The 24610-nt window shown below is 40.0% G+C and overlaps 1 protein-coding gene and 1 pseudogene across 3 annotated transcripts in view; one reads left to right on the plus strand and one right to left on the minus strand.

Annotated features, from left to right (window-relative positions):
* The window catches only part of CARF (calcium responsive transcription factor), a 51973-nt gene that overhangs the window by 21990 nt on the left and 5373 nt on the right, over positions 1–24610 (minus strand). Inside the window, exons 3-9 of one of the 3 annotated variants that reach the window (XM_049773198.1) lie at positions 23139–23247; positions 22263–22466; positions 16915–17035; positions 15741–15858; positions 14014–14098; positions 8318–8507; positions 1057–1177 (exon numbers count right to left, since the gene is read on the minus strand). In XM_049773198.1, the coding sequence (XP_049629155.1) occupies positions 1057–1177; positions 8318–8507; positions 14014–14098; positions 15741–15858; positions 16915–17035; positions 22263–22466; positions 23139–23204 (905 nt within the window). In that variant the 5' untranslated portion in view covers positions 23205–23247. Of the gene's footprint in view, positions 1–1056; positions 1195–8317; positions 8508–14013; positions 14099–15740; positions 15859–16666; positions 16734–16914; positions 17037–22262; positions 22467–23138; positions 23248–24610 lie in introns of those variants that run through there. The other 2 variants (XM_049773199.1, XM_049773200.1) reach the window with 2 other exon arrangements.
* LOC126008981 (60S ribosomal protein L21-like) lies at positions 18859–19336 on the plus strand (annotated as a pseudogene).

A 24610-nucleotide genomic window follows, 5' to 3' on the forward strand; every position in this document is an offset into this window, starting at 1 on the left:
ACTTTCAAGCAACACTCAGGAGGCCTCGGGGGTCCTATGTAGGATGGATTCTTGGCCAATGGAAGCAGAGATTCAATTGAAGGGCCAGAGGATATGCTACTGCTCAAGCCCATTGTGCCCAGTATTAGATAGACCACCCTAGTCGTATTCAGAAGCCTTCAGGGACATAGTAGTGATGTTCAGGGAAGCAAAAAAGTGCTGGGAACTGAACTGAGGTCAGCTACATGCAAGGCATTCACCTTAATTCCTATTTAACCTCTCTGGCCTATACCCTTGATATATACTTTTTGAGATTGCTAGTTTGTATTAAGAGATGTTAAGGATAAATATTTCAAAGATAAACTAAATCCAGTCTTTATATGCATTCTTTTCAATTTGATCCCATAATTTTAGTTTTTGGGCCATACCCGGTGATGCTCAGGGGTTACTCCTGGCTGTCTGCTCAGAAATAGCTCCTGGCAGGCACGGGGGACCATATGGGACACCGGGATTTGAACCAACCACCTTAGGTCCTGGGTCAGCTGCTTGCAAGGCAAACATAGCTGTGTTATCTCTCCAGCCCGGCCACTATATATTTTTAAGGAAATAAAATACTAATAATAAGATTGATTCATTGGGGTCTTAAACATTTATAATAAAGTTACATATATACAAATATCTATACACATACACATGTGTATACTCATATATAAATGCAGATACACAAGTCTAGAAACTACTAGAGAAACTGGTGTTTTCTTTTTCTTTCTTTTTTTTTTTTTTTTTTTTTGGTTTTTGGGCCACACCTGGCGGTGCTCAGGGGTTACTCCTGGCTGTCTGCTCAGAAATAGCTCCTGGCAGGCACAGGGGACCATATGGGACACCGGGATTCGAACCAACCACCTTTGGTCCTGGATCGGCTGCTTGCAAGGCAAACGCCGCTGTGCTATCTCTCCAGGCCCAACTGGTGTTTTTTTAAAAGAGAAACCTAACAGGGTTAACTCTTTGACGTTTTATAAAAAATAAAATGTATACATTATTCAAAATAAACAATAATTAAAAGGTAATCAAACTTACCGAGCAGGACAAGTTGCTTTGTAGAGTTGACAAGGCCTGTTTTCCTGTTCACAGATTTTTTTTAACTGGAAACCTTTTCTCCTTGGCCCGTACTGACATTCCATTACCACAGCTCTACTCCCTGTGGGCCAAAACCAACTATTGATATTAATTTAAATATCCATCTGTTCTGGATACTATAAATGTAATTTGGTGGCAAGGTCAAAATCTTTATTTCAAGTTGCTTAACTAAATCTAAGCAAGCTATACATAAAGGAGACCTCTTACACTAACAGTCTATGGGGCAAAGAGGGGAGGTATGGGATACATGCTGGGAATGGGTGGAAGGAGGACAACACTGGTGGTGGGAAGGCCCTAATTTTTTGTCATTATGTACTTTAAATATTACCGTGAACGACAAAGGCTATATTTATTAATAAATATAAAATTTAACATTTCCCCCCACTATAATTTCTTTTCACTTTGTCTGTTAAAAAGTAAAAAACAGGGTCGGAGCAGTAGCACAGCAGTAGGGCATTTGCCTGGCATGTGCTGACCCAGGACAGACCTGTGTTCGATCCCTGGTGTCTTATGGTCTCCCCAGCCAGGAGCAATTTCTGATGAGTGCATAGCCAGGAGTAATCCCTGAGTGTCACCCAAAAAAAACACAAACAAAAATTAAAAAAACAGCCTCCAAAATGACCCCAGGTATCCCTGCATTGTGTAATCCCTTACCAGGAATATGGACTAGGATTACTAATTTGCTAGTAATAAAAATGACAGAACAGACAGGCTATTACTTTTAGTACTCATTTATAAAAGTATGATTTCAACTTCGACATCCTCTTGCTGTGGATTTGACAGGTGCTCTCGAAGCAACCATGTGGTGAGGCAGCCTGTGGAGAAGTCCATATGGCAAGGAGTAAGACCAGCTAACCCGATGAGCTTGGCAGTGGACACCCTCAGTCAAGTCAGGTGATGGCTGCAGCCCCAGCTAACTTTAACCTCAACTGGTCTTGTGAAAAATCCTTAAGCAGAACTATTTTTACTAAATCTGTTTGGGATTCCTAACCTACAGAAATGATAAGAGGATAAGAGTTCCTTTAAGCCACAAATTTTGAGTAACTGATTACAGAGCAATATATTAAAAGTACTGGTAGATAAATGTGAAAATTATGCAGTCTAAACTGTTAAGTTGAATACCCTACTTTATGTATACTGCAGTACTTTTGAAATACAAAATCAGAGCTAGAGAGAGAACAGTGGGTAGGAGTCTTTGCTGCATGCACTTGACCTGGGTTTAATTCCGCATGTGCTCCAAGCCTGCCAGGAGTAATCCCTGAGACAGAGTCAGGAGTGATAATCTCTGAGCACAGGCTAGTGTGCTCCACCCAAAAACCCTAATAAAAAATTATTGTATACGGGGCCGACTAGGTGGCGCTAGAGGTAAGGTGTCTGCCTTGCAAGAGCTAGCCAAGGAAGGATCGCGGTTCGATCCCTGGGTGTCCCAGATGGTCCCCCCAAGCCAGGAGCAATTTCTGAGCATCCCCGGGCATCCCATATGGTCCCCCCCAAGCCACGGACAATTTCTGGGTGCTTAGCCAGAAGTAACCCCTGAGCATCAAACGGGTGTAGCCCAAAAAAACAAAAGAAAAAAATTATTGTATTCATAGAATACAATGGGTAAAATGCTTGTCTCACTACTGCCCCAGCACCCCAAGTAGTCCTTCAATTCTCCAGGAGTGACCCTTAGTGCAGAGCCAGAAGTAAGCATTGCCAGGTGTGGCCCCAAAACAAACAAAAACAAAATATTTAATTAAAGTGTTGGTAAAACTAATATTTAAATTTTCAGCTTCAAATATTTTGTTGTTTTGGGGCCACTCTGGCAATGCACAGGGCATACTTTTGCCTCTGCACTCAGGAATGACTCCTGGTAGTGCTCAGGGGGCCCTATCAGATTCCAAGGATAGAATCGGGTTGACTGTGTGCAAGGCAAATGTCCTGTGTGCTATGCTATCATGCTGGCCCCTAGAACTTCATCTTTAAAAGACACCATATGTAATGGTAAAAAGAAAATGCATTTGAGAAATAGTATCTTATAATCCATTTAATAAGAGCATATAAATTATAATGAAATGCCAATGATATTTAAATAAACAAAAATAGGATTCAATTCAGAAACAAATAGTAAATGAATGAGGTTATTACCTTCAGTAATAACCAGAGAAGAGCAAATTAAAAGGAGACTAATCATTATCTTATACTAAGATTACCAAAATAAAAACATTTGCCAATGGTCTAAAATAACTGAGACTTCATTGCTGATCACTCTTAGCATCATTTACGTATAGATAGCAAATAGCAAATTGGAAGTACACAGGACATCTATAATATATTCTTGAAAAGTTCCAATTTTGGTTTAATCAAACCTGTTAAGTCTAACAGCTTATTAAAAAAAGATGTTGGGTCTGGAGATATAATATAAGGGTTGTATCTTATATAGACAAGGTCTCGGGGCCGGGCGGTGGCGCTAAAGGTAAGGTGCCTGCCTTGCCTGCGCTAGCCTTGGACGGACCGAGGTTCGATCCCCCGGTGTCCCATATGGTCCCCCAAGTCAGGAGCAACTTCTGAGCGCATAGCCAGGAGTAACCCCTGAGCGTTACCGGGTGAGGCCCAAAAACAAACAAAAAAAAAAAAAAAAAAAAAAAAAAAGACAAGGTCTTTGCCTTGCATGTAACCAGCCCTGGTTCCACTACCTGGCACTGAAACATGGTTCTCTGAACACTGCCCAGAGTGATCTCAAGAGCAAAAAGCCAGAAGTTAAGTCTTGAGTACGAACAGTACAGACCATCCTCTCCCAAAAAACGTTAAACTACACCACAGAGATAAAATAAGCAAATTCTAGAATATGGCAAACATGACAAAAGACAAACTAAATGGGGAAGAAAGAAAAGATCTCTAGATAAAAAGAAATTTAAGAGCTTTATAAAACAAATAATAATAGATATATATGAATTTAAACAAACCTATTGAAAAATTATCTAAGTGCAGAAATGTGAACATTGAACATTTTATAGCATGAAGACATTAAGGAGAGGCCAGAGAGACAGCACAGTAGTTGGACTTTAGCTTTGCACGCAGGACTGTGGTTCGAATCTCAGCACCCCATAAGGTCCTCTGAGCCTGCCAAGGGTGATTTCTGAGCCCTGAGCGCTGCTGGGTGTAATCCAAAAACAAACACACAAACAAAAAAAGACATTAAGGACTCACTGCTAATTCCTTGGAGTGATAATGGATTTGCTATTATATATAAAATTATGTACAGCAATATAACTTTAGTAATTTTATATCAAATAACTTATCTGGAATTCACTCTTTTTGTTTGTTTGTTTGTTTTTTTGGTTTTTTTTTTGGCAGCGCTCAGGGGTAACTCCTGGCTCTACGCTCAGAAATCACCCCTGGCAGGCACGGGGAACCATATAGGAAGCCAGTATTCAAACTACCGGCCTTCTGCACATAAGGCAAACACCTTACCTCCCTCCATGCTACCTCTCCGGCCCCAACTTATCTAGAATTTACTATAAAATTACCCCAGGGTGGTAAAAAAGAAAAACAGGCACGGTAGAAATGAGACAAGATTGATCACATGCTGCTTGCTATTATGGTTACAGAAGCTGATGTTCTATGGCTCATAGTTTGATATAGTTACCTCTACTTTAATATACATATAAAAATTTCCATTCTATATAAAAACCCACCCCCATCCCGCCCCAGGATGTAGTACTAGGGGCTGATAGGGGGTCAGGTATATGCCAAGGATATACTTCAACCAATGAATTATTTCTCTGACCCTCTAATGACATTTTTTGGTTTTGATTTGATTTTGGTCCATACCCAGCAATGCTCAGAGCTTATTCCTGGCTCCATGATCAGGAATCACTCCTGGTAGGATAAGGGGTAATGCCCAAGATGGAATCTCAGTTGGCCACATGCAAGGAAAGGTGCTCTACCACACTCACACCGTCTCAAAAGATTTTAAAGGACTAATTGTGTTAGGTCATGAAGTGGATGCAGAATAGGTTTCACATATTGCTTAAAAGAACACAAATTGGGGGGCCGGGAAGGTGGCGCTAGAGGTAAGGTGTCTGCCTTACAAGCGCTAGCCAAGGAACGGACCGCAGTTCGATCCCCCGGCGTCCCATATGGTCCCCCCAAGCCAGGGGCGATTTCTGAGCACATAGCCAGAAGTAACCCCTGAGCGTCAAACGGGTGTGGCCCAAAAACCAAAAAAAAAAAAAAAAAAAGAACACAAATTGATATAGGCTGCCAATCCTTCATGTGCAATTCTAAATTTATTTATTTTTGTTTGTTTTTGGTTCTTTTTGGGTCACACCTGGCAGCACTCAGGGGCCACTCCTGGCTCTATACTCAGAAATCACTCCTGGCAGACCCTGGGGGCCATATGGGATGCCGGAACTCGAACCACTTTCTTTCTGCATGCAAGGCAAACACCCTACCTCCATGCTATCTCTCTGGCCCCGCAATTCTAAATTTAAAAAAGCTCAATAAAGAGAGATCTCATTTGCCGCAAATTTGACCTGATCTTTACAAAACAGTTTATAATCCAGCTCTATTTATACAGTGACTGTCTATAGAGAATTAAGATGGAAATTAAGAAGCCAAAAAGACAGCACAGAGTTAAGGTACTTGTCTTGCATATCACAGAGCCCAGTTTCATTCCTCGCCCTGCATAGAGTTCCCCAATTACTACCAAAATGAATTGCTGAGCAGCAAGCCCTGTATCAGGGATGGAGCATGGCTGGACATGGCCACACCCCCAAAAAAGGAAGGGAATTGTAAGGGCTGGGAGTGTTGTACTTATTTTATAGAATACTGATGAAATATGGACAAAGATGGTTACATTTACTTCATCTTTCTCCAAGCAAGACTTCTTACCCTCCAAGATCCAGGATGACTTAGTATTTCACATAATCCTGAAATAAGGCACTTCTTTTTAGGTTTAATTGAGTGTGACTAGTTCTACAGTAAATACATGGGAATCTCATCCAACACTATTGCTTTAGTAAACACTAGCCTACTGTTTAATAACACCATAGGCAACATACTATGGCTTTAAGCTGTAATATAAGAATTATATATAATAATTCCCTAATTATAAACTATATAAAATGAACCTGAATTTGTTCCACAAGGCAATTAGGAGAAAAGGAAAAGTGTCAGGGAAATAGATCAAAGACTAGAGTTCATGCCTGGCTCCTAAGTACTACTAGAGTGTGACTCTACTAGCCCCCAACAATGAACTATCCAGCTTGCACAGCCAGGCTAAGTACAGCCAAAAGTAGGCCCCAGGTTCCCACCACTGTTTGGGAGGTTACACACCCATAAAGGAGCATTGTAGGGGAAGAGATTAAGAGAAGGGAATCAGAATATCTGGGTTACATTTAAAAAAATATCTCAAAGAGGGCCAGAGAGAGGACAGTGGGTAAGGCACTTGCTTTGTACATGGCTGACTTGGGTTTGATACCCAACTTGGGACCGATACGGTGTCCCAAGCCCAGCCTGGCGTGTAGAAAAATTCTGGAGTGTAGAACAAGGAGAAGCTCGGAATACAACTAGGTATGCATAAAAATAAATAAATAAATAAATAAATAAATAAATAAATAAATAAATAAATAAATAACCTGGGGCCAGAGCAATAGCACAGCAGGTAGGTTTTCACCTTGTACATAGTCGACCTGGATTTGGTCCTTGGAATCACATATAATCCCAGGAGAAATTCCTGAGTGCTGAGTCAGGTGTGGCCCAACATTCAACATAAATATATAATCAGGGACAGAGACCATTCAAGGTTGGAACTATGAAAGATTGGAATTCATGGGCTGGTAGTATAAAGGGTAAAGTGCTAGCCTTGCTTGCAAACCTAGGTTTGATCCCTGACATCATATATGGTCCCCCAAGTCTCACAGGAACCAATGCCTGAGTGCAGAGTTAGTAATAAACCCTAAAAAGAGTTGGGTGTAGCCTCCTTGTCCCTCCCATAAACTGAGGAAAAAAGGATTGAAATTCATGTTCTGCATGGAGAGGCCTGAGCACAATCCCTAGCACTGCACAGTTGTCTGAGTAATTAGAAGTAATAGCTGAGTAAGTGGAGAGTAGTCCCTAAGCACCATCAGGAATGACCCTAAAACTAAAAGGTCAATAAAATAAAATTTTAAAATCAACCCAAATATGGGGCTAACCTGTACACCACTTGTCTTGATTGTGGCCAACCTGGGCTCAATCCTGGCTTCCCATGTGGTCCCTGAGCACCACCAGGAGTAGTTCTTGAATGCAGAAATCAGAGTTACTCCATGTGTGGCTCCAAAACAAAACAAACAAAAGAACCCTAAAATATTAAAGAGTAAACTAAACCCAAAGATAAGAGTGTTTAAAGTATTAAAAAAAGCTCTGTTTAAGATTTATTAAATAGGGCTACTTAAATTTGATTAATTTTATCTTCTACTTATCAGAATATTGAATATAAATTATTTACTCTAATAAAAATGCCTTTTTTTTTTGGTTTTTGGGCCACATCCATCAGTGCTGGCTGTGGTTACTCCTGGCTCTGTGCTCAGAAATCACTCCTGGCTTGGGGGACCATGGTATGCCAGGGATCGAACCCGAGTCCGTCCTGAGTCAGCTATGTGCAAGGCAAATGCCCTACAATTGTGTTACCACTCCAGCCCTAAAATATGCCATTTTAATAACAAAATAATTAAATATTAAAAATGTGGTTATATTTGTTACAAATGTCTTTGTGTGTGTGTGTGTGTGTGTGTGTGTGTGTGGTTTTTGGGTTACACCCGGCAGTGCTCAGGGGTTTGTCCTGGCTCCGTGCTCATAAATCGCTCCTGGCAGGCACGGGGGACCATATGGGATTCTGGGATTTGAACCTATGACCTTCTGCATGAAAGGTAAACGCCTTACCTCCATGCTATCTCTCCGGCCCCTGTTACAAATGTCTTACTGTTTTGTTTTTGGTCACAAGGAACAAATCCAGTGCCTCTTACATCTCTTACATACAAAGCATGCATCTACCACTAAACTACCCAAAAGTCACTATATATTTCTTTCAGTTTATTATGCATTTTTGGCTATTAAGTAACCTATCAAAATAAATATATTTAGGAAATATAAAAATGTTATTACCTTATAAAAACTACATTTTCCCAATGAATCAAGGCTCCTGCGGAACCTTTGAAAATAATTATTTCAAAAGTACCTGCATTGACAAATGGGATTCCATCATATGGAACATACTGGGATTTCCACATCAAGCGTGTAGCTGGCTTGGCTGGGCTTGGAGATTGGCGGGTCCCCCAAACACTCTGTGTCTGCTGCTTGTGAAAAGTTAACACACTCTCTAGTTCACTCTCACTTACACAGTAGCCGCGATATGAATCTCCAATTCTCTGAATTAGAAAGAAATAACAAAATTACTAGCAAACAGTTTTCACTATAAAAAAAGTTTACTGAATAGTTTTCCAGAATGAAAGATGTATCAGTTTTCAAAAGAAAATATCAAGTTTCCCTATAGATTATTGGTCTATATAAACCAATGGGTCTAATTAGAATTCAACTCGTATCAAAAATAAATATTCTCCAGATATCTGTTTTGAGAATATAAATTGATACAGTAAAACCTCAAGTGCCATTGAAACAGAGGACATGGTTTTCTTCAAGTGCCACTGAGCCTGAACAACACTATTTTAATTTAGTTACATATTTTTAATAAATTGGATATAATAAATGTCAATAAAGAAATTCATAATTCTCAGTCCTATATAAGAAAATAAAAGTTTAATTACAGTATTAAAATTTTTTCAAGCAATATATTTCAGTTATATATATATAACTTGTAAAAGCAATATGTAATGTAAAACCAATAATAACCCACTACTATACATCATTACACATTTTTCTGAAAAGATTAAAATATTTTCCCTTCCCATATTTTAAAATTTGTTTATTTTGTATTTTTGTTTTTTTAGGCCACACCCAGTGTCGTTCAAGGGTTACTCCTGGCTATGCACTCAGAAATCACTGCTGGCTTGGGGGACCATATGGGACACTGGGGGATTGAACAAAGATCTGGCCTGGGTCAGTCACCTGCAAGGCAAACGCCCTACCGCTGTGCTATTGCTCCAGCCCCTAAAATTTATTTAAAACATTAGGGGAGGAGGGAGACTTGGGACATTTGTGATGGGAATGTTGCACTGGTGATGGCTGGTGTTCTTTACATGACTGAAACCCAAACACAATCATGTATGTAATCAAGGTGTTTAAATAAAATAAAAAATAAAAAAATTAAAAATGAATAAAAAAAATAAAACATTAAGCATTTCATATTAACAAGCATTACCACTTATGGATTATAGGTAGAGGAGACAGGGTATCTTCCCTAAAAGAATACAGTCTAGCTATTATATAATAATGAACAACCCAAGCTAGTACCTATTGAATGGTAATGATTAAAAATACCAGAGGGGCCGGAGAGATAGCATAGAGGGTAAGGCGTTTGCCTTTCATGCAGAAAGTCATCGGTTCGAATCCCGGAGTCCCACATGGTCCCCGAGCCTTCAGGAGCAATTTCTGAGCCTGGAGCCAGGAATAACCCCTGAGCACTGCCGGGTGTGACCCAAAACCACAAAAAAAAAAAAAAAAAAAAAAAAATTAAATAAAAATTAAAAAATAAAAAATAAAATAAAAATACCAGAGAATTTGTGCTAGAGAGAGCTCGTGATAGAGCACATGCAAGGCACTGAGTGAACTCCAATATGTGTAGCACCTGAATACCATCTGGGTACAGCCCTAGTGGACTTAAACACCACAGGGTATAACCCTAGTAGCCACTGAGTACAAATGACATGAGAGATTGGACCAGGAGTAGCTTGAGGCCCTAGCACTGACAGATATAGCTCCTATTGGCAGCATCTAGGGCTTACTCCTGGCTCTGCACTCAGGAATCATTCCTGGCAAGGCTTAGGAGATCATAGAAGTTGCTCGGGGACAGAACCTGGGTTGGCTGCATGGAAATCCTACCTGCTATACTATCATTTGGTTCATAGCCCCTATTTATGTTTTGTTTTTTATTTTAGGGCCATACCCAGAGGCTCTCAGGGGTTACCTGGCTCTGCATTCAGAAATTATTCCTGGCAGGCTGGGGGACAATATGGGATGCCAGGGATCGAACCTGAGTCAGCCACATGCAAGGTAAATACACTACCCACTGTGCTATTGCCCTGACCCCTATTTCTTTTTGTTGGTGTTGTTTTTTTTTGTTTTTTCGGGCCACACCCATCTGATGCTCAGGAGCTACTCCTGGCTAAGGGCTCAGAAATTGCCCCTGGCTTGGGGGGACCATATGGGACACTGGGGGATCGAACCGTGGTCGCGATCTTTCCTTGGCTAGCGCTTGCAAGGCAGATACCTTACCTCAAGCACCACCTCGCCGGCCCCATGGCCCCTATTTCTTAATAAACCTGCCCAGGGACATAATATAGGGGTTAATGTAGCCAATCTCCATTACTTGAAAGAGTTCCCCAAACATAACCAGGATTTATCCCAGAGCACAGTCAGGAATAAGTCTGTGCATAGTCATATGTGGGCCCCCAAAGAAACCAAAACCAGTCAAACAAAAAACCTGTACAGGGACATTAACTCAAAGGGCTAGATAACATGCCATGTATGCCTGCATCCCTGAGGTTAAGCCCTAGCAAGGCAGTCTTAATCTCTACAATGTTTGGCTCTAGGTGGCCTCTAGAACTGCCAAACCTGAGCTGTTAACACCACATTATCAGGACCAAACAATGAACCCTTGGGTCCACACAGCTGGGCCGGGTATTGCGAAGAGTAATCCCTGAGACCTCAAGTACTACTGGGAGGTTCCCTCACAAAAAATACAAATAAGTAAGAAAGATAAATAGGTAAAAAGTAAAACAACCATTATTTACAGAAAGAGTTTGAAGAACTTTTATTAGAATCTGAAGATGTGTGCCTGGATATGTGCACACTACTATTCATCAACGAAGAGTTGGAAGCAACCTATATGATGAGTGGGATCATGAAGACATGCTACATATACACATGGAATATTACATAGCTATGAGGAATGATGTAATTTGCTGTAACTGGAGGAAATGGAAGATATTGTTAAATAAAGTTAAGTGAGAGAAGGATAAATTACAGGATGATATCACGTATTTGTGGTATTTAGATTTATATGGTATTTATATATGTGGTAACTGCGTGAAGAAATGCAATTATTTACATGGGATTGTCTAGAACACTCTTTGCCCCAGAGTAGAGTGAGAAGAAGCAAAGAAATTGAGGGGAAGAGAAGATCAGATGTGAAATAATGAGGGACAGGGGCCAAGGGGACTCAGATGCATTGGTGGTGTTAGGAAAAGACAGAAATAAATACCCAAACCACATGTCAATAACAATGAAGTAACAAGACCCAAAGTCTGTTATGATGGCAGGTTGGGATGGGGAGTGGTGGTGGCATGGAATGGACTCTGGGAATACTGGTGGATGGAGGCTGACACTGGTGGTAGGAATGGTGCTGAAACATTGTATGTCTAAAACTCAACTATGAATAACTTTGTAAATCACATTGCTTTAAGTATAAAATTATCATAGAAAAAAGCCTGAAGTTATCATAGAAAAAAAAGAAAATGAAAAAGAAATAACATGGGCCCGGAGAGATAGCACAGCAGCGTTTGCCTGGCAAGCAGCTGATCCAGGACCAAAGGTGGTTGGTTCGAATTCCGGTGTCCCATATGGTCCCCCGTGCCTGCCAGGAGCTATTTCTGAGCATACAGCCAGGAGTAACCCCTGAGCACCGCCAGGTGTGACCCAAAAACTAAAAAAAAAAGAAGAAAAAGGAAAAGAAATAACATTAAAAAAAACATGTGAGAATAAATAAAAACTAATAGTAATAGAGGCCAATAGCAGAGGGAATGGCGTTTGCCTTGCACACGACCAATCCAGGTTCGATCCCTGGCATCCCACAGATTCCCCAGAGCCTGCCAAGAATGATTCCTAAGCCAGTGCTAGGTTAACCCCTGACCCAGGTAAGGCCCCAATCCCTTCAATAAAATAAATAAATAGGGGCCAGAGCGATAGCATAGTGGTAGGGTGTTTGCCTTGCATGCAGCTGACCCAGGATGACCTGGGTTCAATTCCCAGCATCCCATGTGGTCCCTCAGGCCTTCGAGGAGCAACTTCTGAGCGAAGAGCAAGGAGTAACCCTTGAGCACCGCCAGGTATGGCCCTCCATAAAATAACAACAGCAAAAAACCAAAAACAAATAATCCTGGGGCCAGAGTGGTGGCGCAGGGCGATAAGACATCTGCCTTGCTGGCGCTAGCCTAGGACATACCACAATTCGATCCCCCAGCGTCCCATATGGTCCCCAAAGTCAGGCGCAATTTCTGAGCGCGTAGCCAGGAGTAATTTCTGAGCACATAGCCAGGAGTAACCCCTGAGCGCTGCCGTGTTTGACCCCACCCTCCAAAAAAAGGGGCTGGAGAGATAGCACAGTGGCGTTTGCCTTGTAAGCAGCCGACCCAGGACCTAAGGTCGTTGGTTCAAATCCTGGTGTCCCATATGGTCCCCATGCCTGCCAGGAGCTATTTCTGAGCAGATAGTCAGGAGTAATCCCTGAGCGCCGCCGAGAGTGGCTCAAAAACCAAAAAGAATGAAAAATAACCTTGAAAAAGTTTGAAATAAATAGGACAAGAAAGGGTTACACAAATTATAGATAAGCTCAAAAATTATATAGGATAAGTGAGTTGGGGGAAAAATAACTGGATTTGTGGTACACTGAGAAAAGACAATAAAAGCAATATTAAGAGATTAAAAAAAATTATCACCTCAAATATTCAACAACAAATGAGCAGATAAAGACATCATGGTGGACTAGAGATAGCATGGAACTAAGGCATTTGCCTTTCATGCAGCAGGATGGTGGTTCGAATCCCGGCATCCCATATGGTCCCTGTGCCTGCCAGGGGCAATTTCTGAGCATAGAGCAAGGAGTTGTAACCCCTGAACGCTGCCAGGTGTGACCCAAAAACAAAAAACAAACCAAAAAAAAGACATCATGATACACATACACATTGGAAAACTGAAGCCAAAACCCTGCCCTTCACTGCAACTTGCATGGAACTAAAGGGTCTAAGCAAAATAAGCCAAAGGGAAGACAAATACTGAGTGATCTCACTGAGATTATTTATTTATTCCATTGTGGGCTCATACTGGAGCGATGTTCAAAGCTTACTACTAGGTATCTATACTTAAGGGTCAGTCCTTGGCTGGGCTCAAGGAACCCCTTGAGGTGTGACATGGTCTCAAATCCATTTATTGAGGTTCAGTCATACAATGTTGCAACACCCATCACCAGTGTACATTTGGCTCCCACACTCCCTCCAAGTCTGACTCTGGAAGACACTTTTTTTTTTTTTTTTGGTTTTTGGGCCATACCCAGTGACAGTCAGGGGTTACTCCTGGTTATGCATTCAGAAATTGCTCCTCCTGGCTAGGGGGATCATGTGGAATGCCGGGGATCAAACCAGGTTCATCCTGGATCTGCCATGCGCAAGGCACACACCCTGCCACTGTGCTATCATTCCAGCCCCAACACTTCTTTTTCTCTCTTCCTTTTTCTCTCAAGCACTGTGGTTTGCAGTACTGTTACTGAGGATATCATGCATATCACTTTCCCTTGTTTCAGCACCCAATTCCAGAGTGATCATTTCCCACTATCACTGTACAGTGGTTCCTTTTCTGTCCTAATTGTACCCCCTTTTGTGGCAAGTTTCCTACTATGGAACAGCCCTTCTGGCCTTGTTTCTATTGACTTTGGCTATTATTACCATTCAGTTTTGTTTTTTTTTTCATACATTTTTAACTTACCTCACAGCTCCTAAGACGACAGGCCCACATGGGTGTGTTAGAAGTAAGTGTCTGGAGAGGAGCTAGTAAGGGTTCTTCAACCGTTCTGGGAAAGGTGGAAAATATACAGACATATAAATGTATGACAAACTAAATAGACACAAACTGCATTAAACTGCTTAAACTGCATTAAAGGTGCCAAAGATAATATAAAGGTCATTGTAAAGAAATGGTAATAGCTAATTATTGATCCAATGATCATCTTTAAATCATTACTAACTTACTAACTTCTGATCATTATTTTTAATTTGTTCTTCCAAATGACATTCCATATAATATACTCATATATTTTTAGCTTATTTTTGTGTTCTTTTTTTTTTTTTTTTTTTTTTTTTGGTTTTTGGGTCACACCAGGCAGTGCTCAGGGGTTACTCCTGGCTTTATGCTCAGAAATCGCTCCTGGCAGACACAGGGGACCATATGGGATGCTGGGATTCAAACCACCGTCCTTCTGCATGAAAGGCAAATGCCTTACCTCCATGCTATCTCTCCAGCCCCTTATTTTGTATTCTTATGTAATTTTTAACTTATTAAAATATGAGACATGGGCTGGAGAGAGTACAGTGAGTTGAGTGCACTGAGGCACAAAGGATCATGAGTTACATTCCTGACTTCACCCAGTTCTACTGCCCACCTCCCCACCAAGCTTGACTAGGAGACAAGCACAGAGCTGGTAGTAAATAAACAAAAAGCAAAAATACTTCAGTAACTTGTAAGAGCAATCTGATATTATTCCACATGATATGTTAAATGCAAAATATTAATGTTAAGTTCTAAAACTAAATATCACAAAAGACTGTTAAATATTTTCATAGAAAGTAAAACATAAATAAAAAAATCATGTCTATTTTACCTCATTTATAAGCAATGTTATTCTAGGTAAAGATAAAAGCTGAAACCTATGTTCAAAAAAATATTCTATAATTTATGAGAAGAAATAAAGAAAAATGATATGAAGATAAAACATTAAAAATTCCTAGGAACTAGTTAAAAACTAGCTAAAAACTATCACTAGTTAAAAAGTTGTTGATAACTGAGTTTCTTTCAATCACACAATACTCCAAGACCCAACCCTTCTCCAGTGTTCATTTCCCACCACCAGTTTCCCATTATAAACTCCAGCCAGCCTGCCGTCCCACCCTCATTATAACATCCAACATGCCCCTACAGTAGGCACTTTTCTTCTCTCTCTTAGAGAGAATTGGGCCAGAGAGATAGCATGGAGGTGGGGTTTTGCTTCGCATGCAGAAGGATGGTGGTTCGAATCCCGGCATCCCATATGATCCTCGAGCCTACCAGGAGCAATTTCTGAGCGTAGAGCCAGGAGTATCCCCTGAACACTGCTGGGTGTGACCAAAACAAAACAAAACAAAACAAAAAAATCTATGAATAGAGCAGGAAAGGTAGCCCAGCAATGCTCAAGCACATACTTTGCAAATGTAGGGGCCCAACTTCAATTTCTAGAACCACATGGTGCTGAAGCACCACTAGAAGTGGTCCCAAGCAGACCTGGATGTGGCCTCCAAATAAATATTTCAATTAAAGAAAGAGTAACCTCTTTATATTTGATAAGTTTCTTCTCTTTCATGATTTTCTGATCTTTTCTACAATCAGCTCTGGATGTGGTGATTTTAAAACTATTTTCATGGTGATATCAAAAGATGAACTCTTGTTTTCCACTAACTCACCCTGTCTCTGACTTTTGGGGCGAAGTGAGAGATCCTTGTGGATGAAGAATGTAAGTACTGGGACTGTCTCCTCCTGCATCTGGTAAGGTCTCATCACTGGATTTCTCTTTAGAGACATCTTAACAATAACAAAAACAAAATCATTAAAAACTTAAATAAGGATAAGAGAATATAACTAAAGTAGAATTTACACATTTGTAATAGAAAATATATTTTAAATCCACATTTTCAAATAAAATTCATATATTTGAAATATATTGAAAAGCTAAAGGTAACAAAACTTTTAATACTTCACTGAGATTTTCTCTGCTAAATTTACTTTAAAAGTATAATACTGACCACCAAAACTTTATACTTAACTTTGCAACTCATATTAATCATCTTAACATGTTAAAATTATAGAAAAAATTGTTACATGAAGAGTTGTGCAACAGGAAAATCAGAAACTAACATTCTTGGTTTTTATACCATTTTTAAAATGCTTTCTGCCAACCTTTTCACTAAATTTTTAATAACTCTTAACAAAGACAAGGAATCTAAAAGGAAAGGTAAAAAACATCTTTAAAAAGTTATTTTAATTAACTAAACAAAATAAGTTGCTATTAAAAGCAACTAAAGAATGTATTTCTTATGTTAGAAAAGAGGTTCAAACAGATGTAATGGGATGGAAAGACAACTTATAAGAATATTATCAAATAGGTAAAAACAAAATAAAAATTAATAGTCAACATAACTCCCCTTTCTGAGACTGAGGAGACAAAGAAAAGAGAAAAGGGGAAAAGAGGTAGTTAAAAATTGTGAAATATTGAACAACAATATTGATAAAATACAAGTGTAAAAACTTTTCCAGAAGCTATTAGTACTATATTGTTATTACTGCTGTTACTATTACTATTATAATTAAGAAGAATTTATTTTATGCTCACTGGTCATTTGGGAGGAAGCAAGAGTCAACCAGCTTCACAGAATTCCAAAATGAAATAGACTGCTAACCTAGACAGGAGTTGAAAAATGAACTTGAAATTTATTTGATCTAAGAAATTTTTTCTAATTATTCAATTCAGAATCTTACCTAAATACATCAATTTTACAACTGGATTTTATAAGGTAATTTTATGAAATACATGTTTTCCTTTAGAACATTCCCAAATCCTGTATGCCTACTAGTACTTACCCTGAGGACTATTCACATCTACAAGTTGCCCCTGAGGTATAATCACTTGTGCCACTTCTGTCTGCGTAGATGGAATTACATGAAGTACCTGTCCATTTTCTGATGGGCTGGCAACGATCATCTTGAAAGCATTAAAAAAAATGCAAAAAATAAACCTATATTTAACAGAATTATTTCTTAAAACAATGACATGTTTAGCTCTACAGTGTTTATCATTCCCTCACCTTACAGATTAAAACACTAAAGTACATTAAAAAAAAAAAATTCTCAACATCTCACAATTGTTATTTAAAGACAGGGCATACATAGGGGCCGGAGCAATAGCACAGCAGGTACGGCCCTTGCCTTGCATGTGGCTCACCTATATAGTCCCTAAGCACCACCAAGAATGACCCTTGAATACAGAGCCAGGAGTCAACCCTGAGCACTGTTAGGTGTGACCTCCCCCCCAAGAAACAAAACAAAACAAAAAAATGATAGGCTACAAAAGAGGCAGTTTGACCTTACGTTCTATGACCCTAGTCACCTATGATCTTACTTAAGTATATAATAATTTAAACAAAGCTCTGATTACATTTTATATCCTTTATATCTACCCATTTTATTTTCCACATGTTTGATCTATTTATGCAATAGCCATTTGTCTAATTTTTTTTTTTTTTTTTTTTTTTGGTTTTTGGGCCACACCCGGCAGTGCTCAGGGTTACTCCTGGCTGTCTGCTCAGAAGTAACTCCTGGCAGGCACGGGGGACCATATGGGACATGGGGATTCGAACCAACCACCTTTGGTCCTGGATCGGCTGCTTGCAAGGCAAACGCCGCTGTGCTATCTCTCCGGGCCCCATTTGTCTAATATTTTAAATCATTTCAGTGAGTTTAAAAACAGTACCATGTTTAATTAAATGGGACTTATTTTTATATCTCAGAAAAGTGTATATTTTTCCATGAGGTCCCTAAAAGCAAAAACAAGGAGAAAATCAAATGTTTACTTTTTTTCCCTGTTTAACAACTAAATCTATTGTCTCAAATTTAGAGAAATGTTAGCTAAAAAGGTCACTGAATTTGAAGAAAACCTTTTTATAGTATTTTGTTTGTTTGTTTGTTTGTTTTTGGGCCACATCTGGTGATGCTCAGGAGTTATTCTTGGCTCTGTGCTCAGAAATACCTCCTGGCAGGCATATGGGATACCGAGGATCGAACCAGGGTCCATTCCGTGTCAGCCGCATACAAGGCAAATGCCCTACTGCTGTGCTATCTCTCCGGCCCTGAAGAAAACCATTTAGCTGATCATTTAAATATATATGTATATAAGTATATATATATATATATATATATATACATGCATGTATGTACACACACACACACACACACACACACACACACACACACACATATGGTTTGGGGTTTGGGAACACACCCAGCAATGCTCAGGGTTCACTCCTGTCAGTATCAGGGGTCATATAGGGTGCCAGGGATCTAATACAGGTCAGTTACATGCAAAGCAAGAACCATATCTATCCAGTCCTAAAAATATTTTAAATGAAGTTCACTCTATATTTACAAACTTTTTGGACCCCATTCAAATTTATTACCTACATCTATGCTACTGACAATTTTACTTAAAATCTACTATTCTAGAGAGATAGCATGGAGGTAAGGTGTTTGCCTTTCATGCAGGAGGTCATTGGTTCGAATCCCAGAGTCCCATGTGGTCCTGCCAGTAGCAATTTTTGAGCCTGGAGCCAGGAGTAACCCTGGAGGTCATTGGTTTGAATCCTGGCATCCCATATGGTCCTGCCAGTAGCGATTTCTGAGCGTGGAGCCAGGAGTACTGAGCACTGCCGGGTGTGACCCAAAAACAAAACAAAACAAAACAAAAAAAATCTACTATCTAGCTTTCGGCCGGAACCGCCATCTTCCAGTTTTTTCCAGTAAATCAGAGTCATGATCAACACAAAGGGAAAGAGGAGGGGCACCCGCTATATGTTTTCTAGGCCCTTTAGAAAACATGGAGTTGTTCCTTTGGCCACCTACATGCGGATTTACAAGAAAGGTAAACAGATGTAAAGGGAATGGGCACAGTTCAAAAAGGAATGCCCACAAATGTTACCATGGAAAATTTGGAAGAGTCTACAATGTTACCCAGCATGCTGTTGGCATTGTTGTAAATAAACAAGTAAAAGGCAAGATTCTTGCCAAGAGAATTAATGTTCGTATTGAGCATATTAAGCACTCTAAAAGTCGAGACAGCTTCCTGAAGCGGGTGAAGGAAAATGGTCAGAAAAAGAAGGAAGCCAAAGAGAAAGGGTCTTGGGTTCAGTTGAAGCGCCAGCCTGCTCCACCCAGAGAAGCACACTTTGTGAGAACCAATGGAAAGGAGCCTGAGAAGCTGGAACCTATTCCTTATGAAGTCATAGCATGAGAGGAATATTTTTTTTTTTTTTTTTTTTTTTTGGTTTTTGGGCCACACCCGGTGACGCTCAGGGGTTACTCCTGGCTATGCGCTCAGAAGTCGCTCCTGGCTTGGGGGACCATATGGGACGCCAGGGGATCGAACCGAGGTCCGTCCTAGGTTAGTGCAGGCAAGGCAGGCACCTTACCTCCAGCGCCACCGCCCGGCCCCGAGAGGAATATTTTTTTAAATAAAAGATCTCTGAACTATTAAAAAAAAATCCACTATCTAGGACCAAAGCAATAGTACAGTGGGTAGTGCATTTGCCTTGCACACTGACCCAGGTTCAATCCCTGGCACGTGGTCCCCAAAATCAGTCAAGACTCACAGGGGTCTCAAACTCTCAGCCTGTGGGCCATTTGCGGCCCTCCGTACAACATTTTGTGGCCCTGCCCTAGAGAAATCTTTTGTTGCTTTGTTTTGTTTTAGTTGTTTGGGTCACACCCCCCAATGTTCAAGGCTTACCACTGACTTTGCACTCAAGGATCACCCTGACTTTGCCTTTTGTGGCCCGCAGGTAAATTGAGTTTGAGACCCCTGGAAGAGTGATTCCTTTTATTTTAAACTTTATTGATTGATTGATTGATTGATTGATTGATTGGTTTCTGGGCCACACCCAGTGGAGCTCAGGTGGTCATTTCTGGCTCTGCATTCAGAAATTGCCCTAGCAGGTAGGGGGACCATATGGAATGCCGAGAATTGAACCAGGTCCCTCCCAGGTCGGCCACATGCAAAGCAAATGCCTTCCCCCGTGCTATCTCTCCGGCCCAAGAGTGATTCTTAAGAGTAGAGCCAGCAGTGATCCCTGACACCACCAGATGTGGCCCTAAAACAAAACCCAAAACAAGTCTGCTATTCTCAGTCTTCCTGCGTTCTAATAACTCTCCTTAATCATTCCAAACCACATTTCTTATATAAAAATTAAAACAGTACATCAGAATATGAACAGTACTGTACTGTGTTCCTTTTTTTTTTTCTTTTGCTTTTTGGGCCACACTCAGTGACGCTCAAAAGGTTACTCCTGGCTCTGCACTCAGAAATCGCTCCTGGCTCAGGGACCATATGGAATGCCAGGGATCAAACTCATGTCCATCCTGGGTCAGCTGCTTGCAAGGCAAAGGCCCTACTGTTGTGCTATTGCTCCAACCCCTGCATTCCTAATTTTAATATTAATTAATTTCAGGTCATTTTTAAGTAAAAAGAAAGCTAGGCCAGAGCAATAGTGCAGCAGTAGGGCATTTGCCTTAAACGCGGCTGACCCAAGACACCTCGGTTTGATCCCCAGCATTCCATATAGTCCCTCCAGCCAGGAGTGATTTCTGAGTGCAGAGCCAGGAGTAACCCCTGAGCATGAGAGATAGTAAAGAGGGTTTAATCCTAGACAACCCACAAGATCCCTGAGTTCCACCGGGAGTGATAAACTGAGCATAGACCAGGATTATGCCCTGAGCAATGCCAGATGTGGCCCCTCCAAAGAAAATTTTTAAAAAGCAAAGTACAGTATTTTCCGGCGTATAAGACGACCCCCTAATTTTACAGTTAAAACATAGGTTTAGGCCTATATTCGTTGTGTCAGACAGAACGTTCCTGTGCTGCATGTGTTCCTGTACTCATGTACCACAGTGAGCCAATCACAACAAGCAAAGGTTCAAAGGTTATACTGTAATAGACTTCCTCTCTGACTCTGGCCAATCTGAGCAGGCTTTTGACAGTGTAGATTCGGGTACAGAACATTGTCTAATTTGCATGCATAAAAAGCCTGCTTGGATTGGCTGAGTTAGAGAGGCGGTCCGAGCAGCCTTGCAGTGATTGGTGCAGGATCCAGTTGGAAAACTCGTTTCTTGGCAATATCCAGACGATTTTTGTGTAGGGGCATATCAAAACGTCGGGATATACTCAGCGTATAAGACGACCCCCAATTCGTTTCAAGTCGTCTTGTATGCCAGAAAATACAGTAGCTTTTTAGGTATTTAGCAATTCCCAGGAATTAACATTAAGATTCGTTTCTCTTGGGAACAGAAGAGTACAGTGGGTAGGACTGATAGATGTTATAGCAGTATTTTTGAGTTCTATCAAATAACTGAGTTCAAGCTAATGTAAACATAAACAAATTAATCATATGTAAATTCTAGCATGTTAGCATTCATTGCAGATTTTGTTCCCAATTGATCTCAAAGCAGTTTCCTACAACAATAAAAATACTTGATTTAATATTTCTCTCTCTTTTTTTTTTTTTGGTTTTGGGTCACATCCGGCAGTACTCAGGGATTACTACTGGCTCCAGGCTCAGAAATTGTCCCTGGCAAGCACAGGGGACCATATGCGATGCCGGGATTCGAGCCACCATCCTTCTGCATGCAAGGCAAATGCCTTACCTCCATGCTATCTCCCCGGCCCCTGATTTAATATTTATAAATAGAAATTTAAAAAAAGATATATAGTAACTATAAAGTATTGGTTTTAAAGTACTATCTGGCAGCCAGAGCCATAGGATAGCAGGTAGGGTGTTTTTCTTGCATAAAGCCAATCTGGGTGTTCCCTAAATATATATATATATATATATATATATATATATATATATATATATATATATATATATATATTTAAAAGTACTATTTGAAGTCCTAAAAGAAAGTCTTTAAAATTCTTAAATAACTTCCAGGCCTAGAGAAGTATTACAGGGGAAGTGCACATGCCTAACTGGGTTCAATATACAGCACAATATGGTCCCCTGAGCACTGCCTGGAATGATTCCTCAGTGCAGACCCAGTAGTAAAGGCCTTGAACAAAACCAAATAAAGTAGAATCCTCACACAACTTAAAAATAAATGTCAGAGGGGTGGAGCAGGGAGCAAAAAAATAATGTCACAGAAACATCATCTTCAAATCAATTTACCGAAGGGGCATCAGAATCCTCCAATGGCTGAAGTTCATACTGAATAGGTTGCTCATTTTGGTCGATGAGATGGAACTGCTCTGTAGAAAGAGTCTGTGATGTGAGTGAACTGTCTGCTTCTGCTTCATGAGTACTGGTAGGTAAAACTTCAGAAGAAATATTATGATCAAAGGAAAGCTCACTGGAGTCCATACAGGTCAGATGCTTTGGCAAAGGAAAAAAAAAATCACTAGATGTTTGTAAAATATAAAATCACTATTTTGTAAAATATACAGTATTTTTATTTTTTAATATACAGTATTTTTGAGTTTATAATAAAAATTAAGAAGCTATTTTTCTCCTAATTCATTTCTGTAAAAGTTGTCAATTCTCAGAGAAAAATATATGTAAAAAGCATTTTTAGTTATCTTTTATTATTTTATTTCTTAGGTAAAATTGTTATCTTTTATTATGTTTTATTTGAACTTAGGGAAATTAAAATTGTCCAAGAGAATACAATCTAAAATAATTGTTACTTCATTTTCTTTATATGTAAATTATTCTGAGCACATCCAGAAAAGCACCATATTGCAAAATTAAATATATGATAGGAAATGTATATAATGTTAAAATTCTTGAATACTCAAAATGTAACAATACATCTTAAGCATAAAAAGGCAGTGACTAGGGACTGAATAGAGACTGAACAGTTAATTAAGGTGTTGTCCCTGCTTCAGTCCTCAACACCACATATGGTTTCCCAAGCAATGCCTGGAAGTGATCCCTGAGCATAGATCCAAGAATATGCCCTGAGCACGCCTGGATGCTCCCCACACCCCCCAAAAAAAGACTTTAAATAGCATGTTGTTTTCCTCACTGAATTCCCTCCACAAATACCTGAGAATCTCTTTTTGAATCTTCAGAATCATTATGGTTGCCTATTAAAGAATCAGACTGTTCCATACTGATGGCATGTTCAATTCCATTTTCTTCTATTCTTTAATAGCTGAAAGAATTTAAAAATGTGATCAAAGAACTTAACATTTCTATTATTTTTGTTTTGGGGTCACATTGGGCGGCACTCAAGGGTTACTCCTGGCTCTGCGCTCAGAAATTGCTCCTGGCAGGCACGGGGAGGCCGGGATTTGAACTGCCGTCTGTCCTGGATTAGCTGCGTGCAAGGCAAATGCCCTACCACTGTTCTCTCCCTTCGGCACCTCTATTGTTTTTTTATTTCTATCATTTCCCCTCATGCAGTTAACCAATATAATTTCAGTTCAACAATGACATATCAAATAAATATATAAATAAATTCAAGGCATCAAAACAAATTCAAAATATAGCAAAAATTAGTATATGTTGTTTCCTCATCCTATTCTTAATTACCTTGTATATCGAGTTATTAAAATTAATGCTATGAGAGTTGGTATATGTCTGACCGTGGTTGCAATGCAGGTACCACAAGGTCCCTCAAACATCATTATGGTGTTCACTAAGTGGTCCGGTGGTCCCAGGCACTGTAGAGCCCTAACACTGAAGCAGTGTTTGCTGATATCATCAGGAGTGGCCCCTGGATTCCTGAGCACTGCTTGAGCGCAGAAGATTTATGCTATGTGACAGGTAATTAAATAGTCTAAAATGCATATAAGTGCAAAAAATTTCATTTTATGAAGAATTAATGCATATAATTATTTTTATTATATTATTTTTTATTTTATTTATATTTATAGCACTGCACAAAGAGTAGGATGTTTGCCTTGCACCCTGGTTCTAACCCCAGCATCCCATATAGTCCCCAAGACAGCCAAGAGTAATTCCTGAACACAGAGCCAGGAGTAACCCAAGCACCACTGTGCCTATCTCCACATATACTCCCTAATCATGTTATAGACATTTTTTATTGTCACACTGGGAGGAAGAGTGCTACTGGTATCTAAAGGCTCCACAAACTGCTAAACAACTAACAATGCATAGGGAAGACCCATATAACAAAGATATTGAGTATCTTTATAATAGTTTTGCAAAGGTACTGAGCTTTTGAAACTCAGGGTTAGTATACTAGTTACTATTAGTTTTTTGTTTTTGTCTTTTTGTTTTGTTGTTTTGCTTTCGAGCTATTCCCAGCTCAGGGGTTGCTCAGGGCACCTTACCTCCTGCTATTTGTTTCTTTCTCTCCCCCTCTTCTCCCCCTTTTCTCCCTCCCTTCTTCCTCTCCTTTACTCCCTCCTTCCCCCTCTCTTCTCCCTGTCTCTCTCCCTCCATTCCTCCTTCAAGTTCTCTTTCCATGCTATTCTCTCTCTCTTTCTCTGTCTCTCTTTCTCTCTGTCTCTGTCTGTCTGTCTGTCTGTCTCTGTCTCTCTCTCTCTCAC

Source organism: Suncus etruscus, chromosome 5, assembly GCF_024139225.1.
Source record: "Suncus etruscus isolate mSunEtr1 chromosome 5, mSunEtr1.pri.cur, whole genome shotgun sequence".
In the NCBI taxonomy this organism is placed as follows: domain Eukaryota; kingdom Metazoa; phylum Chordata; class Mammalia; order Eulipotyphla; family Soricidae; genus Suncus; species Suncus etruscus.